General features: G+C 40.5%; 1 protein-coding gene across 6 annotated transcripts in view; it reads right to left on the reverse strand.

The window, feature by feature from the left end:
* Positions 1-19,786, reverse strand: part of kif21b (kinesin family member 21B) — a 186,891-nt gene that overhangs the window by 7,152 nt on the left and 159,953 nt on the right. For all 6 annotated transcript variants that reach the window (XR_015750940.1, XR_015750938.1, XR_015750939.1 and 3 more), the window contains 5 exons: positions 14,193-14,373; positions 9,112-9,276; positions 7,978-8,095; positions 3,979-4,149; positions 9-208 (listed from right to left, as the gene is read on the reverse strand). Coding sequence is in view for 2 of the 6 variants with exons in the window: in XM_087973596.1 (XP_087829722.1) it covers positions 9-208; positions 3,979-4,149; positions 7,978-8,095; positions 9,112-9,276; positions 14,193-14,373 (835 nt within the window). In the remaining 4 variants the exon portion in view is untranslated. The remainder of the gene's footprint in view (positions 1-8; positions 209-3,978; positions 4,150-7,977; positions 8,096-9,111; positions 9,277-14,192; positions 14,374-19,786) is intronic.

A 19,786-nucleotide genomic window follows, 5' to 3' on the forward strand; every position in this document is an offset into this window, starting at 1 on the left:
CGACATACCTCGAAGCAGTGAAAATCCTGCTGGAGTTTGTGCAGATGGCATTAATGGGACTGTCATGGCCTCTGATCTCTCCCAGTGGTGTAAAGTTGTCTATGTTCCAAACTTTAAGCATTCCTCCTCGGCAACCACTTAGCAACAAATCACGACCAGGTACAAATGCCAGAGCACATACCCAATCCTTGTGAGCATTAGGTATTTGCTAATTGAAATCAAAATACATATATTAAAGACTAGTATGAAAACATAACAAAACATAGAGCACAGAAATTAACACATTGCTCCAGAAATTCTGATAATAACAATGCAAATAAATCTTTAAATAGATACATCATTCTTGAATTGCCACTTGTTAAGATTAGACTATAATTGAAAATATAGAATCTCTACAGTACAAACAAAGGTCATTTGGCCCATTGAGTCTGCATAACCCTCAGAAACGCATCCGACAGACCCTCACAAACACCCCTACACACTAATCCCATAACCCACATTTACCATGGCCAACCCACCTGGCCTCCATATCCCTGGTCATTATGTGGGAATTTAGCATGGCTAATCCACCTAACATGCAAATCTTTGGACTGTGGGAGGAAACTGGAGCACCCGAAGGAAACCCACGCAGACATGGGAAGAATGTGCAAACTCCATACAGACAGTCGTACAAGACTAGAATCGAAACTGGGTCGATTGCTAACCACTGAGCCACCGTGCCACCCCTCTATCACATGGAGTGAATCAAATTGGCTGAAGATTAGCAGCAGTGATGCTGGGGATCACTGGAGGAGGCCAAGATGGATCATCCACTCGACACTTCTGGCCAAAGACAGTTGTGAATACTTTGGCCTTATCCTTTGTACTGATGTGCTGGGCTCAATATTGAGTTCAATAGCGAAAGAACCTGATTCTGTCCTTCTCTGTTTTTTACCCACTCTCACAGCCAGTCCTTTTTGACATGGGTTGCTTTTCACACAACCAACCCATTTTCACCCACTCACAGGCCTATTATCACATCCCAATTAGTTTTCTGCATGGACTACCCATTCTCTGCTACCCTCAACTCTTATTATCACTTATTCAGCTTCACTTCTGTCCTGGCCTGCAATCCATAATACCCTTGTTTATTTGCCCCTATCATATCTCTCTCTCTCCCTGAAGTGTATCTCCACCTATGCACTCATCTATCTCACTTCCAACCGCAACCACAGGTCTCCAACATTAATACCAGTATTTCCCAGCTGCTAACAGTTCTGATGAAGAGCCACCAGACTTGAAATGCTAACACAGATATACAGGACATGCTGAGATTTGTCAGCAATTTCTGTTTCAGTTTGAAAAGGATCATTGATCCTGGGAATGAGATGACTAACATGGAGAGGTGGCATTGGGCAATTGTTTAAAAACACAGAAGACTTCACCATTCTGGAGGACACACTACCTAGGACTTGAAAAACAGAACAAAGGACAGGCATAATTAGCTTTACAATGTGCAAAGTTAGAGAACTGCACAGAAGAGTGTAAAATTATAATTACCATATACATCTTATAACTCGGAGATGATCAGGACATTAATGTAACCAATATGATTGAAAAATATACAAATATGTGACTCAAATTATTACTGGGAAACTAGTCTCTTGGGATGTGAGAATAAACGATTGCCTTGTTTGGATCCACAATCGTTTCCATCTCCAGTGTAATTTTAACAAGATTACACAATGCAACTCTGAGTTAACACTCAGTAAAAGCTTTAATGATGGGGTCATGCTTTGTAGTAAGTCTGCCTAACAGATGGGGAAATGATGGCATAATGGAAATGCACTGAACTAGTAACCCAAAGTTGGAAGAGCAACACCTCACCTTCTGCTTGAGGACATGACAGCCTTTAGGACTCAATATTGAACTTAATAATTTTAGAGCATTAACATCTCCTTCCATGTCCATTACTCACATCTACACCTCAGGTCCTATCATGACATGGGTGCTTTCAGTGCAGCCAACCCAATTTTACTCACTCATAGCACCCATTTTCCCTCATCAGCTTCTTTTCTTCCCTGGCTTACTAGCTCTATCCCTTTGTCCACTTAACATTTTCCTTGTTCTCTCTGGCTCCCTTTCACCTATCCACTCACATCTTCCACCAAGATCCCCTTCCCCCCACCCCCAACCACCCAACCTCCCCTCCCCATCAGCATAAATACCACCTCTTCCTAGCTATCAGTTCTGAAGGGTCACCGGACTCGAAACATTAACTCTGTTTTTCTTCACAGAAATATTAATTCAATTTCTCTGTCCCATCTTTGTGTTTTAGATCCTCTCAATCCAATTCTTTGTTAGATAGCAGTAATCCAGAGGCCCAGGCTAATGCTCTGGGACACTGGTTCATATACCATTACTACAGCTGCTGGAATTTTAGTTAATAAAATCTGAAATTGAAAGCTATCCTCAAAAATAGTGACCATGAAACTGATTGTTTTGAAAACCTTATCTGGCTTACTAATGTCCACTAATAAAGCAAATCTCATCTGATTTATATTTAATTCATTAACAGGATAAGAGCATTGCTGGCTAGGCCAGCATTTATTGTTCATCATTAATCGGTCAGGGGGCAGTTAAGAGTCAACCATATTGCTGTGGGTCTGGAGTCACATGTAGGTCAGACCAGGTAAAGATGTCAGCTTCCTTCCCTAAAGGACATTAGAGAACCATTTAGGTTTTTCCTGACAATTGACAATGGATTCATGGTCATCATTAGACTACTACCTCCAGATATTTTATTGAATTCTACTGTGGCTTTGAACCCGGTCCCCCACAGCATTACCCGGGTCTCTAACTAAACAGTCCAGTGATAATACCATTAGACCATTGCCTCCCCTGTAAATGATTCCAGTATCACAGCAATCTGGTTGACCTTAAACTTGACCTCTGAAGTGGCTCACCCACCCACTCAGGGATATTAGTGATAAGCAACAAACACTGAGTTAACTGCCAACACCCACACACCATAAATAACTCATTTTTTAACATATGTGATCCAATAATAACTTTCAAAATCTTTGCTCATACTTGGATGTGCATATTAAATTAATATGTATGTTATAAAATGGACACAGGACTCAACTTTATTAAATAGGTATTGGCTGAGAGTTCATAACTGAATTATCACGCTGGAACATTTCATTAAATTACAGATTCCGTTAATGACAAGAATCAAGAGGAGTGTGTCAAAAAGCTGCTCTGAATAAATTAAGTACAATTTGGAGAATTGTGCACAGTTTTGGGCTCCATATCTCAGGAAGGATGTACTGGCCCTGGACCGGTGTTCAGAAGAGGTTCATGAGAATAGTCGTAGGAGAGAAAAGTTTAACATGTGAGGAACATTTGAGAATTCATACTTGATGGAGTTTAGAAGGATGAGGGGGGTTCTAATTGAAACATACAGAATACTGAATGGCCTAGACAGAGTAGATGTTGGGAAGATGTTTCCACTGGTTGAAAAGACTAGGACCCGAGGGCAGTCTTAGTTAAAGGGAAGACCTTTTAGAATGGAGATAAGGAGAAACCTCTTCAGTCAGAGAGTGGTGAATCTATGGAATTCATTGCCACAGAAGGCTGTGGAAGCCAGATTATTGAGTATATTTAAGACTGAGTTGGATAGGTTATTGAGTATTAATGGGATCAAAGTTTATGGGGAGAAAGTGGGTGAATGGGGTTGAGAAACGTATGTGCCATGATTGAATTGTGGAGCAGAGTCAATGAGCTGAATGGCCTAATTGCTGCTCCTATATCTTATGGTCTTATGGACAATCATTTAACACTGAAGGGATATTTCTCCTTGATATGTTGGAGAAGAAAAATTACATATATTCTATTGATTACAGAAGAAACTTAAACTAATAAAAAGAAAATTAATTATAAAACAAGTTGCAGTCTTTTGCTCTCAATGCAGAAATTGAAGATGAATTTTTGTACCTGTATTTGTTCTTGCCGTTCCAGGTCCCATTTTTTAATTCCGTTGTCTCTGGATCCACTAAATAGAATATCCGCATGAATTGCCAAAGATTCAATTCCATCATAATGGGGAGGTTCAAAATTATGAGTGGGTCCGACATTTCCAAGAGTACTTTCAGCTATTTCAAACTTCTAGACAGCAAATATGTAGTTGTTAATATTTAATCAATTAATGTAAATTCAAACATTTTCAGAAGGCAATTTAATAAAAAATGTAGTTTAAACTCTGAAGGAACTTAATTTCCAGAATAGTAATTTTCTGAAGTAATCAATAATAATGCAATTTATGAACTGAAGCTAGATTATCACAAACAGTTTGAAAAATTGTGCTTCAATGGGTAAATAATCTGTCCTAAGTTAAAGTTTTGCACTAAAGTTAAAGTCACTATCAAATGTAATAAATAATTTCATTTCAATTGGAGTTGCTCTTTGTCAGAGTTAGAAGTACAGGCCCCTTTCATGCTCAACCAGGTCAGCTCCAGAGCTGAATGACAGCAGTTGATGTTGATGAGACTATTTATCTTCCAGATTATAGTTCTGCCCACAGTAGTCTTGTAACTTTTTGTTTAATTCAAACAGGTGATTTGGCGCTGCGTCACAAAAAAAAGATCTCAGAGCTGAGTTCTTGAGGTTTGTTTGTCAATGGTAATGTCCCTGCCTCTGAGTCAGATTGCTAAGGTTTAAGTCCTATATGCTCCAGATGCACATACATTGTAAATTGCTTTGTTTTTAGCCTGTTAACTGAGTGACTTGTGTTTTTTTTAAATCCAAAAAAAGCTGAATTCTTGATTGGATGTTCAGGTGATGTGTTTATAAAACTGAAAAAAATATTAAGTTCTGGGATCTTGTGCATACAATGTACAGTCATGGAGATCTGCAGCATAGACAAAGGCACTTTTGCCTTTCATGTCTATTCCGGTCAAGAAAAATCAGTTAAATATTCTAATCCCATTTTCCAGCACTTGGCCCATAGCATTGTATGCTTTGGTATTGCAAGTGCACATTTACATACTTCAACGGTTATGAAGGTTTCTACCTCTTCCACCCTTACAGGTAAAAACAATGACTGCAGATACTGGAAACCAGATTCTGGATCAGTGGTGCTGGAAGAGCACAGCAATTCAGGCAGCATCCGACGAGCAGCAAAATCGACATTTCGGGCAAAAGCCCTTCATCAGGAATAAAGGCAGAGAACCTAAAGCATAGCGAGATAAGCTAGAGGAGGGTGGGGGTGGGAAGAAAGTAGCATAGAGTACAATAGGTGAGTGGGGGAGGAAATGAAGGTGATAGGTCAGGGAGGAGAGGGTGGAGTGGATAGGTGGAAAAGGAGCTAGGCAGGTCGGACAAGTCCGAACAGGTCAAGGGGACAGTGTGGAGCTGGAAGTTTGAAACTAGGATGAGGTGGGGGAAGGGGAAATGAGGAAACTGTTGAAGTCCACATTGATGCCCTGGGGTTGAAGTGTTCCGAGGCGGAAGATGAGGTGTTCTTCCTCCAGGCGTCTGGTGGTGAGGGAGCGGCGGTGAAGGAGGCCCAGGACCTCCATGTCCTCGGCAGAGTGGGAGGGGGAGTTGAAATGTTGGGCCACGGGCGGTTTGGTTGATTGGTGCGGGTGTCTCGGAGATGTTCCCTAAAGCGCTCTGCTAGGAGGCGCCCAGTCTCCCCAATGTAGAGGAGACCGCATCGGGAGCAACGGATACAATAAATGATATTAGTGGATGTGCAGGTAAAACATTGATGGATGTGGAAGGCTCCTTTAGGGCCTTGGATAGAGGTGAGGGAGGAGGTGTGGGCACAGGTTTTACAGTTCCTGCGGTGGCAGGGGAAAGTGCCAGGATGGGAGGGTGGGTCGTAGGAGGGTGTGGACCTGACCAGATAGTCACGGAGGGAACGGTCTTTGCGGAAGGCGGAAAGGGGTGGGGAGGGAAATATATCCCTGGTGGTGGGGTATTTTTGGAGGTGGCGGAAATGTCGGTGGATGATTTGGTTTATGCGGAGATTTGTAGGGTGGAAGGTGAGCACCAGGGGTGTTCTGTCCTTGTTACGGTTGGAGGGGTGGTGTCTGAGGGCGGAGGTGCGGGATGTGGACGAGATGCGTTGGAGGGCATCTTTAACCACGTGGGAAGGGAAATTGCAGTCTCTAAAGAAGGAGGCCATCTGGTGTGTTCTATGGTGGAACTGGTCCTCCTGGGAGCAGATACGGCGGAGGCGGAGGAATTGGGAATACGGGATGGCATTTTTGCAAGAGATAGGGTGGGAAGAGGTGTAATCCAGGTAGCTGTGGGAGTCGGTGGGTTTGTAAAAAATGTCAGTGTCAAGTCCATCGTCACTAATGGAGATGGAGAGGTCCAGGAAGGGGAGGGAGGTGTCAGAGATGGTCCAGGTAAATTTAAGGTCAGAGTGGAATGTGTTGGTGAAGTTGATGAATTGCTCAACCTCCTCGCGGGAGCACGAGGTGGCGCCAATGCAGTCATCAATGTAGCGGAGGAAGAGGTGGGGAGTGGTGCCGGTGTAATTATGGAAGATCAACTGTTCTACGTAGCTAACAAAGAGACAGGCATAGCTGGGGCCCATACGTGTGCCCATGGCTACCCCTTTGGTCTGGAGGAAGTGGGAGGATTCAAAGGAGAAATTGTTAAGGGTGAGGACCAGTTCGGCCAAAAGTAGTCAGTTCCAGATTTCCACCACCCTCTGGGTAAAATTGCTTTGCCCCACATTTCCTCTAAACCATCTGCCTTTACCTTACCTTAAATCTGCGCCCCATTGTCATTGAGCCCTCCACCAAGGGGAAATGAGCCTTCCTGTCTATTTTATCCAAGCCAATTTTATACATCTCCGTCATGTCCCTTCTCAGTCGCCTTTGCTCTAAGCAAAGTAATTTTCCTATGTTTGGGCTGGGAAGCCTGGGTTCAGAACCCATGTTCTCCAGAGATGTCTCATAAAATATCTGAACAGGTTGATTAAAAGTGTCTATATGTCAATCTTAGAGCCCTATCTCATTCTGAATTTTCAAAACCAAAAGAAAGAGTTGAGCTCCAGGGTCTTGTAGCGCAGTGGTAGTGCTTCTACCTTTAGGCTAGAAGGCACAAATTAAAGTCCCACCTGATCCAGAGGTGCGTCATAGCACACCTGAGCAGGTTAATTATATAGAAAATAAAACTAAGTTTGCATATCCAGGTTCAAGTTCCATTTGTCCCAGAGATGTGTCATAGCATTCCGGACAGGTTGATTCAAGTAACTAAGACCCAAGTTCTTTAGAACTGCTCCTGGGCCTGGCTAAAGTAGCCATCAACAGGTCCAGGTCCAGATAGTGGGCAGTGGAGGGCAGTGAATCTCAAATGCCTGCCTCTCTCCCATGACTATGCTTGTGCCTGGGTGATGCATGGCATGTCTGCCAATACATCTTGAACCTTGAAGGCATAGTGGAAGCTGGAATGCATTATCTTTGCCTCTAACCGTATTTTGATTTTGGTCCCTCCCTTCTTCTCTTACCCTGCCTCCTTGATTTTTCTTTGTCACTTTGAGTCTGGGTGTAGTGTTTGTAATTAGGTGATTGGGTATTTTGTTTAAGTGGTGGTCCATTATTTGAAAACAAATGGCCAAGTTCTTCCCCATTGGGGTGTTGGTTTCTGGACAGAAAAAGTGTCCAGAATGGAAAGATGAAAACCAAGAGATAAAACCTTTGTAAATTTTAAAGTTTTTGCTGCCAAATTCGCGATATGAATGCTGGTGCCCAAAGCACTCTGTGAGTTTTTTTTTAACCTGATGAATAATCCATAGTATATTTGATTGTATAATAGTGCTAAACTTTACTTAAAATACTGCTTGTTTTTAATTAAATCAGTGGTTTCACGTTGCAAAAAGACATACATTTAAAGGTTGTTTCGTTACTGAAGGGTTGCTACCAGAACTGGATGAGATGATGGTTTATAATACTGGGTATGGATCACAAAGAACATTACCTTCACATAGTGATCTTTGGATCCAGTGATGACCAAGTCATGTCTTGTTGCCATTCTCTCCACTGTGAGGCACATTACTGGACCAATGTGGCCTGTGAGTTTCCCAACAGGTTGGATTCTAAATGAAGAAAAAGGCAAACATTAATATTGGAGCTGACCAAAGTTAGATCAGCATTCAGCCAACCAACATATTGCATAATCAAAGAATCATTCTTCTGAAAAAATACACGCCTGACAATCGGCAATGGCTTCACAATCATTATTATTATTGGATTCAAATTCCACAGGCTGCCAAGGTGGGATTCAAACCTGGGTCCCCAGAATGTTGCCTAGGTCTCTGGATTAATAATCTAGCAATAATACCACTAGACTATCGCCTACCTCGAAGACGTATAACCAGTGAATTATCACGCAAGACAAAATTCTAAATCAAAAAGTAAAATAACTTTTTCTCAAGGTTTATTGTCCTCTAAAACTATTAAGTCTTAAAAGTTCATTCCCAGGTTATGAATGCACTAACAAGAGTGATATTTATTGAGCATCCCTCTTTGTCCTTTAAGGTGGGCGTACTGCATTGGACTGCCAGTTCAAGTATTCTGAATGAGTGACAATGAAGCAATGGCATCCATTTCAGGATGGCGTGTGACTTGGACATGAACTTGGGGTTGATGGTATTACCATTCACTTTTTCATTCTAGGCAAATTGCTGCAGTGCATTCTTCATAGTAGATAGTACTCACTGCAGCCAAGGTATGGTAGTGGTAGAGTTCAATGGATGGTAATGCTTGTGAATAAACTACTGATTAAGCAAATTTCTCTGTTCTTGAAGATATTAAAATTCTTGTGGGTTGCTGAAAGAATCCTCAATAAGTAAGTGACAGCATTCTCATTTGTGCCTTGTACATCATATTGAGACTTTGGGGAATCAGCAGTTGAGTTTAACAAATTCATTTTTTAAAAAGATCATCATCTACTTCATAAGTAATCATCGAGAAACTATATTAATCGAATAATGAAGAATCAAAATATCTGTTCTGTATATTATTTAAGAACGTCACATTTTATCAAATACACTGAAGTTAAAACTACTTGTAAAATATACAACAAACAACATAACCAGGAGAAATGCCTTACTTTTTAAGGTCCCAGATGCGGACAGAGTTGCCAGTAGCAGCATAGAGGAGAGTGCCAGCAGGATTCAGTGCAATCTGATTGATCTGGTGCTCACCTTGTGCAATTCTCACAGTGCGATTGGTTGTGCTGGCACAAGCATCACCTGAAGTCACCTGACCAGAGGAACTGATCATATAAAAAAATAAAATGTTATTTGTCAGTGTGCACCAGGTTGAAGACATCTTGAAATTTGTTAATTTCATTGCATTCAATCTCTGACTTCATGAAGTGGATTGGCACCTGCAAGCCACTAACCTCCTGGAAAGTGGTGTATTTGAGCAGGAAACAAGGGACTAAGTCGACATCCAAGCTGCATTGAAAACAAAGTGCTCTTGGTCTCTCCCAACAAACTGCAGAGTCAAAATAATTTCTAATTTTCACATGAATGACCTTGTGAAGTAAACAGCCTTGTCAAACCACCAACTTCATGTTAATTTTCTTTCTTGAACTTACTCTTTTACCCCACCCAAAAAATCAATTAAAGTTGATAACTTACAGAAAAATAATGAGGACTGTTATAATTCTGACTATATTAATCCATTAAAATATTACTTATAAATCTTCAAATATGCTCTTTGCTTCATTGTGTATATCGTCTTCCATGAATCTATTACTTGAGTCGTGTTTTTTGAGCACAGGGTTCCTGTGGGATTACAGTTGAAATACTAGTTCTTGATTAATTAATTCAATTGGACTTCCTTAATACTTGAAGTCGATCCATTTATATTTGCCTGTATACTTTCTGTCACTGGCATACCTTCTAATATAATGAATAAAATCAAACATAATTTTCTGAATATGGTTTGATTAGAACTTTGTAAACCTTGAACTTAACCTTGTTAAAACTGCCTTAGCATCTCTATGTAGCTATTCTGTTAGCGTTGCTAATTCCTCTGGGGAGTGGTGGCACACTGGTACTGTCACTAGACTAGTGATCCAAAACCCTAGGCTAATGTTCTGAGGACATGGGTTTGAATCCAATCACAGCAGATAGTGAAATTTGACAATTCTATCCAGTAACCTCAACATCAGAAAGAGGTTCCAAAAATGGTTTATATGTGCACCAGATGGGGTATGGCTATGAGACAGTGCCACTCCTCTCCTCTGTTACATCTCTTCTATTCTGCCATCCAGATCCAAAAATTCTGAACTAATCACTCTCAGCCAAACTATGCTCCAATCAATTGTATTTTTGCTAATAATCTCTGAAGCAGAATGTCACCAAATGCCTTTTGGAAGATTCTAAAGACAATTTTATAGAATTTCTACAGTGTGCAAACAGGCCATTTGGCCCAAGAAGTCCACACCAGAGAGTATTCCACCCCTACCCATTCCTCCACCCTATTACTCTACATTTATCCTGATTAATGCACGTAATCTACACATCCCTGAACACAATTTAGCATGGCCAATTCACCTAACCCCTGCACATTTTTGGACTGTTGGAGGAAACCAGAGCACCTGGACGAAACCCACGCAGACACAGAGAGAATGTGCAAACTCCACAGAGACAATCACCCGAGGCTAGAATCAAACCTGGGTTCCTGGTGCTGTGATGCAGCAGTGCTAACCACTGAGCCACCCCTGAGTGTTGAACAATATCCAAAGCCAGCTCCCTGTCCACTGTGTTAATGGGCCATATATAAAATACAACTAAGGTTAGTCAGACATGATATATGCTTCACAAACTCATACTGTTTTTCTTCAATCAGATTATTCTTGTCAAACAGTTAGTCACACATTTCTTTGATGATAGAATCGCGTAACCTCTCACAATGGACATTAAACTGACAGGTCTATATTTTCCTGCTTTCTTCTTTCCACTCTACTTAAACACTTAAGGAAGAAAAGTAATTTTCCCCCTCCAGTGCCATAATTCCTTTAGATTAGATGAGATGAGATTACATTACAGTGTGGAAACAGGCCCTTCGGCCCAACAAGTCCACACCGACCCGCCGAAGCGCAACCCACCCATACCCCTACATTTACCCCTTACCTAACACTACGGGCAATTTAGCATGGCCAATTCACCTGACCTGCACATCTTTGGACTGTGGGAGGAAACCGGAGCACCCGGAGGAAACCCACGCAGACACGGGGAGAACGTGCAAACTCCACACAGTCAGTCGCCTGAGGCGGGAATTGAACCCGGGTCTCTGGCGCTGTGAGGCAGCAGTGCTAACCACTGTGCCACCGTGCCGCTTTAAGTGAACAGCTTTGTGAGAAACCATGAATAATATACTCCAGACTAAAACTGTGTATCTCAAGAATTCTAGCTTTCGTTATTTTTTTTAAAAATCCAATTACATGCTATACCCTAGATTCCTGAAGTGTTTAAACATTCAGAAGAACTTTGTTAAAATTTTGTTAAAGGCATACCAAAAATCAAAATTAACTGCCTTGATTCTGGCCTCACGAAAATTAAGTAAATGGATCTGACAACAGCTTTCATTCCGACACTGGTTTTCTGTTTATGATTATTTATGTTAATCTGTTGAGACCACAATTATCCATTTTTTTGGCAGTTTATAATTTGTGTCACTATAAGTGTTCATTTCCATATACATGGATCCACAACCACACATATCTATTCTTTATGAAATCTTCATTACAATAGGTTCCTCTGATGTCCCCAGAAATTAGATCTGTGTGACTTACTAATCATATGTCCTTTTTACTTAATAAGCATCTATGGCTCATTTTAAAAACCTTTGGGACAGAAAACTATCAGTTTAATGGATGAATATTATGCTTGTTTTACTGAACAGTTCCAGAAATGTATTTAAATTTTAAATATTTTTGTCTCCCATTATTACACCATCATGTCTAGATTTTAGACTTTTAACTCGGTATACCACATCCAAGATTTCTTTAAAAATAATTAACAGCCATTTCAGTTTGTGCTATATTCCTCCGAAAGTTCTCTCCTTTTAACTTTAGTTTTTTATAGTTCATTTTTCTTTCTTAATCTCCTTCAATTTAACTATGCAATCTTTCTGGAATGTTTGTTTATTTTACTTGTAGTAAAGGTTTGTTCCATTTTCTTAAAAATGAGTTCCCTTCCAGCAAAGCTTCCTAGCTGATGCTGATAGTATTTGAAACTTGTCTTTCTACATGAATTTTTAAAATATCCCTTCCAGATGCACATTACCAGATAACCTTACAAATAATTATCTATCCAGCAAGTACAAGTTAATTTGAAAGAACAGTTAAGTTAGTTAATGACAAAAAAAAATTCCAGCAAGCTATTCCAATCAAAAGGTGATTAGGAATCCTTTTTAAGCTGCTGATATGAAGGAAATACTGTTTGCAAAAAGAAATGAGTTGAATATAAATAATAGGATAATACAAGACAGATATTCTATGGTTTAACTTTTGTGAACTTGCACTCAGGACAATACCAGTCGGGGCAACAGCATTGTCAAGATTACAGTGGTGCTGGAAAAGCACAGCAGGTCAGGCAGCATCCGAGGAGCAGGAAAATCGACACTCCTGGATTTTCCTACTCCTCCTTGCTGTGCTTTTCCAACACCACTCTAATCTTGACTCTAATCCCCATCATCTGCAGTCCTCACTTTCACCCAGCTAATGCATTGTACATGTTCTGTGGAAAGATTGGATGAACCTGAATTAATTTGTTTTAGATTAGATTCCCGACAGTGTGGAAACAGGCCCTTCGGCCTAACAAGTCCACACCGAACTTCCGAAGAGTAACCCACTCCCCCTCTGACTAATGCACCTAGCAACTATGGACAATTTAGCATGGCCAATTCACCTGACCTGCACATCTTTGGAATGTGGCAGACATGGGGAGAATGTGCAAACACCACACAGACAGTTGCCCAAGGCTGGAATCGAACCTGGGACCCTGGTGCTATGAGGCAGCAGTGCTAACCACTGAGCCACCGTGTTGCCCTTTTGTTCCATGTTTGTTTTGTTCCATGTTTAATAGAATCATAGAATCTCAACAGTATGGAAAGAGGCCATTTGGTCCATTGAATTCACATTAATCCTCTGAACAGCATTCCATCCAGATCCAGACCCAGCCCCCACCCTAATCTTGTAACCCCATGTTCACCATAGCAAATCCACCTAACATGCACATCTCTGGACTGTGGGAGGAAACTGGAGTACTGGGAGGAAAGCCATGCAGATATGGGGCAAATATGCAAACTCCACACAGACAGTCACTCAAGACTGGAATCGAACCCGGGTCCCTGTCACTATGACGCAGCAGTGCTAACCACTGAGCCACTGTGCTGCCCCATTTCTTATTTTTATTAACAAACGTCAAGTTCAAACAAAAATAATGACAGGGTTTACCATACGTATATGTAATGAATTATGTTTCTATTAGATTTCTTTTATGGACCAGACCAAACTCCCTTCAGATATTTCAAAGAGATAGCCTAGACCGTAACTTTTTCTTATTTAAAGGTGGTGTAAGGTGCTGTGTTCCAGATGTAATTCTGTAGGTGACACTACTTTTTGAAAAGCACAGTTTATTCTTAGCCGATCGTTAAAATACAAATAAAAGAAAAAATAATTGGCATAACTTTAACTCTATTGAAAACTTAATGGAATAATAGATTATTTAACTATTAAACAGCAATGTTTCCAAAATAGTAACATCCCATGAATACACCCTTGGCAAAGGCAAATTGAGAACATAGATTGTCTCACATGCAATGTTTCTCCAGCCCAGAAGGAAAGAACATCAAGAGAAAATTCTGGCAGAGAAAGAGAACTCTGCTGTAGCAGAGAGATGAATTACAGCTTCCACAGCCAAATTCAAAACCCCAAGAACTACTGAAAGCTAAGTTAAAGCCCTGGTTCTGTGGAAGCCTGACTCCACTCATTCATGCTACTTCTATTGCTTCAACTTTTAAAAAAACCCAAGCCCTCATGAGCTGTTTACTGAGTTAGCTTGGAGGAGACACCTTGGCACTTACAGCTCAACCCCTGTCTTCAAAAAACAAAAAGGACCAAATACATCTCTTAAAGCCATAATATCAACACAGACTGTAGGGCAAGTTCCTTACGTTAGTGTCCTGATGCATTTGGGGCTGTCTCGGATATCCCAAATTTTGATGTACGATGTGGAGACAGTAAACACAAGACTGGAGTAACTGCAGTATTTGACGGAGACGACATTGTTCGGGTGCCCTTTCAGGGTACTGATTTCCTGTCCTGTCGCCAAATTCCACACTTTACAAGTGCGATCTGAATAAATTACAGAGCACAAAATTAACCACGGAACAGAAATTTTTCAAAAATCGTTTTTTTACTGATACAGAAGGAAAGTAGAAACAAACTATAAAATGACCTATCCTAGCAATTAAATGAATTTTCTCAATGATCAACAGACATATACATCTAAACAACCACAGAAAGGTCATCCTGATGAATAACTAAACAACTTAATTTATCTGTGTCCCATTACCTTCTTTTAGGCTTTAAATTGTTGGTTAGAGGCAATCTGGCAACAACAACTTTGTAGGTCACCTCGTCTAGTTCAATATCATGTACAGTGCTGTCCATCATCTAACAGGCCAGTAAACAAAATTGCCTTTGACTGACTCAAGCTAATATCTGTTCAAGGTTTTCAATCAATACTCAAAAAAATTATGAATCATTTCCCAAAATTTACAAAACACCCACAAAAAAATGTACTCATAGTGACACTAATCAGAGAAAGGTCCCTTCCAATCTATTCATGGGGTGAGGGTGGGGGTGGGGGTGGTGAATAACTACTCCTCCAATCACAGATTACAAGAAACAGCCTGTGGCTGGTGAAGCAGTGACAGCTGGATAAGTAAATGCAGGGATTGACGGAGTCACTGGGGGAACAGGGAGACTAAGGCTTGCACGTGTGAAGGTTGGTGGCCAGCTTCCTTTTTGCTGAGGCTGAAATGTGAAGCTCGCCTTTTTTTAGGGAGCAACCCTTCTTCCTGCTTTCTCTATGGATTTTTGTGAGAAAAGGAAGGCTGCAAGGAGCTTGTGGTCTCAAGGGGCAGCAAGAGGGGTATGTGGAGATTGGGAGTCTGGAATGAGCTTGGGAGAGGGTTTAAGCAAGGCAGAACAATGAGGAGAGTCAATGAGGGAAAAGGGAGGTCTCAAAGGGACAAGATTATTTTGCAGGGTGGCAAGGCTACATATTGCAAGGGAGAGAGTGGGTGAGAGTGAGAGGGAGGTTGCAAAGACGGAGAAGATGAATTAAATGCAAAAAAAAGTTTCAAATCTGGTCTACAAAGGAACGCTCCACTAACGCGTAGCATGGTTAACTAGAAATCACGGAGTTAATGAATTCTATGCAAATAAATATTTCTTACCACTTGCTTAAAACTGCACAAGGGCTATACTATGGAGAAGATAGTAGCTGACACTATTGTAATGAACTCTGTGTCAGTTGTTAAAAAAAAACCAAGACCGAAACTAAGAAATAGGTAGTAGCTGCTTGGCTAAACAATTTTAACTTTGTGAATATGTTATGGAAACAAATTAGTTGCAACTTTAGCAGTCTGTGGAAGATGTATTTAGAGTCACAGCTTTTTGTGTGTATAAATATTTGGAAAAAAAATGTTAATTTATGCTTCTCATATTAATTTAATTACTATAGTACATACTCCTTATATGTTGTCTTTAGGCTTAATGGGTTAATAATTATGGAGAACATTAATGAATTCCTCTAATTCTGCTTCTGTGTGAGTCCAAGTAATTTATACATTAACACAAGTACAGAAGGTAATGTTACGTGACTACATTAGCGAAGTTAGTGAGAATGAAAAATGGCCCCTGATGACCAAAAAGAAAAAAACATAGAGAAGAGCCCTTAAAAATTAAAATTGTCCCCGTTAAATTTGAAAGAGCTTTCTACATTAAGTGGTTAATGTAGGAACCTTAGCTTACTCCATTTTTTCTTCTTTCCCGAAACATCAGATTATACCTCTTTAGTGTGCTAGTAATGCCTTCAATTTCAAAGCCTATGCCTTTATATTTATTAGATTGAAACTCAACACATCAAATTATGCCAATAAAGAGATCAATGTTCAGAAGCCTTCAAAAACTGGGGGTGCAATCTCAGCCAACGTGTCCACAGGCTGATGCAATGAAATGGAAAAAAGAAATTAATCTGCACCACTTCCTGCCACTTTCGCCCATCTGGTTGGATTGCAGTGTTGACACAGCTCTATGCACATGACATGAGCTGGCAGCAAGTGAAAAACGAAGTTTAAACATGATTTTTTCACTACTTTCAAAAATTGTACCTGTTACCAGGACAAATTAGTTTACAGGTAGACAATCCTTTATCCGAAATCTTGAAATCCGAAAAGGTCCGAAATCCGAAGGATTTTCATGAAGTTTTTTCTCATTAACAAGGTTGTTTGGTGTGCAAACAGTTAACCCAACTCCACACCCACTCGATGTGTGTCACTCGGATGCAACATGGGACAGTGTGGGGCATGGCCCAGCACTGGCAGGCCTCAATTCTGTCTTAGGGCCCATAGTACTCACAGTGAGTCTGCTGTTCGGTAAGATTTTTACAAATTTCACCATCAAACTGTCACTTATTCCGAAATTCGAAAAATTCCGAATTCCAAAAACCAGCTGGTCCCAAGTGTTTCAGATGAAGGATTGTGTACCTGTAGTACCTGTTCCTTAACCACATATTACCAGAATTAATGATTGATTTTACAATACAAAAAGTTGAATATGTTCTACCATTTGCAATAATATATCATACTTTTTTGTATTAAACACAGTGATTTAAGCATAAATAGCAAACAATCCTACATAGTTTAGGATTAAAAGTTATTGAGAATGAAAATATAGCCCCTGAAGATCAGATACAGTCCTCCAAAGGAGATTGGTAGTTGGAATTCAAAAGAGATTTGAATATGTACCTCAAGATTAAAATAGATTAGCAGGGTTATGTGGAATGCTGGGGGATATAAGGCTAGCTGAGCTGCTCTTGCTGAGAGCTAGCGTAGACACAACTAATTGAATGGCTTTATTCTGTGCTGAAGCTATTCCTTTCAATGTCAATTTTTTTCTGTAATCAATTTTCAGGCATTGTGCAGTCAAAAGGCACATTAATTAGTGAGCATATTACAAGGATAAATAATTTTCATTGCCTGAACCTTGCACGGTAATTTTGTGCTGGTTCAACATTCAACATAAAATACAACCGAAAATGCAGCAAAGAAATAGTCATGCACATCAGATCTTGACATGAAAACAACTTGAATAAGTCAGAATAATTTGTAATGGCAAAACGCCAAGATAAGTTACAGTCGAATGAAATGGATTGAAAATGCTTAAGTAGTAATGAGGAACAAGGCTTTATTAGTCAGAATCAAATGTTCCTTTCTGCTGTCATCCAGTGCCCACAGATTATATTAGGTTTTCCTAATTTATAGCAGAGCAAAATATTGTAACCTAGTGGTTATGATTTTTTGAGAAGATTTATAGCTCAGGTTGTGGTTCAGGATGTAAGTTTGCTTGCTGAGCTGGAAGATTTGTTTTCAGATGTTTCGTCACCATGCTAGGTTACATCAGTGAGCCTCTGTTGAAGTGCTGGTGTACTGTCCCGCTTTCTACTTACATGTCTTGGTCTGTTGTGGTGGGTGATATCACTTCCGGTTCAAGGACACCAAGGTAGAGGATGATGAGGTCATGGTTCCCTTCAATGTGACGGCCCTATTCATGTCAATTAACATCAGCCTGGCCAAAGAAACACTGGCCGCCCTACTAAAAAACCAGGGACACCAACACCAGACTGCACCAACTCGATCAGCAAGGACATCCTCAAACTAGTAGACCTGTGCCTCACAACCCACTTCACCTTCAATGACAAGATATAAAAACAAATCAACGGGACACCCATGGGATCACCAATATCAGGATTCTTGGCAGAAGCAGTTCTGGAGAGGTCAGAATGAGCAGCTCTCCCCATGATCCATCCCAAGCTTTAGAACCGCTATGTGGATTACACTTACGTCATCACGAAAAATAACAAATTAGAAGAAACCCACAAACGCAAACAACATCCTTACTGGTATTAAGTTCACCAAAAGAGGAAGAGAACAACAAGAGACTCCCCTTCCTAGATGTCACAGTAGAATGAAAAGCCAATGGACAGCTGCAGACTAGTGTCTACAGGAAAGCGACACACACTGACCAGATAATCAACTACAGGAGCAACACCCACAAACAGAGCTGCATCAGGACATTATTTAAACAAGCCACAACACACTGCAGCACCCAGGAACTACGAGATGCCAAAGAAAATTACTTATACAACGTATTCAAGAACAAGAGGTATCCGATAAGCACAGTCCGCCGATTCTTACACAACAAACCTAAACAAGAAGACACAACACACCCAGATACTCGAGACACACTACCATCCATCAAAGACATCTCAAAGATGACAACCAGACTACTCCAGCACCCTGGCATCATGGTAGCCCACAAACCGACCAACACACTGAAACAGCTTTGATGAATCTTAAGGACCCCATACCAACAACCAGCAGAACAAAAGTTATATACAAAATACCCTGCAAGGACTGCAACAAACACTACATCGGACAAACTGGCAGGAAACTAGCCACCAGGGTACATGAGTCACAACTAGCCGTCAAAAGACACGACCAGGTATCATTAGTATCCTTACACACAGACACGGGACACCAGTTCGACTGGGACAATATATCCATCCTAGGAAAGACTAAACAAAGACACAAACAGGAATTTCTAGAAGCCTGGCATTCAAACCGGAACTCCATCAACAAACACATCAATTTGGATCCCATTTACCAACCTCTCAGAAAAAGAATTGGAAGTGATATCACCCACAACAGAACAAGCACACATAAACAAAAAGTGGGACAGTACACCAGCGCTTCAACGGAGGCTTACTAATGATATTACCTTGCATGATGATGAAACGTCTGAGAACAAATCTTCCAGCTCAGCAAGCAAACTTACAACCTAATAGTAACCAAATTTAAAACATTGTTAAACCATTTAATGGCAACTGAAGCCTGTGCTGGAAACTGAAATTGCTTGTCAGGAGAGGTTTACATTTTTCTGAGGAAGACAGCAAAGTATAAAATTGATGAAAACTGTGTGCGCAATTTGGACATAAGAGTACTTTTTCTCCAATTTGATCATTTCAATGAGAAGTTGCCAAGCTTGAAATGACAGTTAATTGTGGAATACAATTCATCTAACTCTGTCGAAGAAATTCCACCTCAATCTTTGAAGAGCATCCACTCCTGAACAAGAAATGCATTTCACTGTTCCCTGAACAGGATGCCTAATTCAACACTGTTAAGACCAGCCAGACTCTCTTACAATGGATCCCTTCGCTGGAAACACGGTTCACCACGTTGGTTTAGAAAACATATGAAATCCCAGAGATAAAATGTTAAAAATCACACAACACCAGGTTGTAGTCCAACAGGTTTAATTGGAAGCACACTAGCTTTCGGAGCGACGCTCCTTCATCAGGTGATTGTGGAGGGCTTGATCGTAACACAGAATTTATAGCAAAAATTTGCAGTGTGATGTAACTGAAATTATACATTGAAGAACTGATTGTCTGTTAAGCCTTTCATCTATTAGAATA

Source organism: Chiloscyllium plagiosum, unplaced genomic scaffold, assembly GCF_037043375.1.
Source record: "Chiloscyllium plagiosum isolate Xiang-an unplaced genomic scaffold, Cpla_swu_hap1 HiC_scaffold_26, whole genome shotgun sequence".
Lineage (NCBI taxonomy): Eukaryota > Metazoa > Chordata > Chondrichthyes > Orectolobiformes > Hemiscylliidae > Chiloscyllium > Chiloscyllium plagiosum.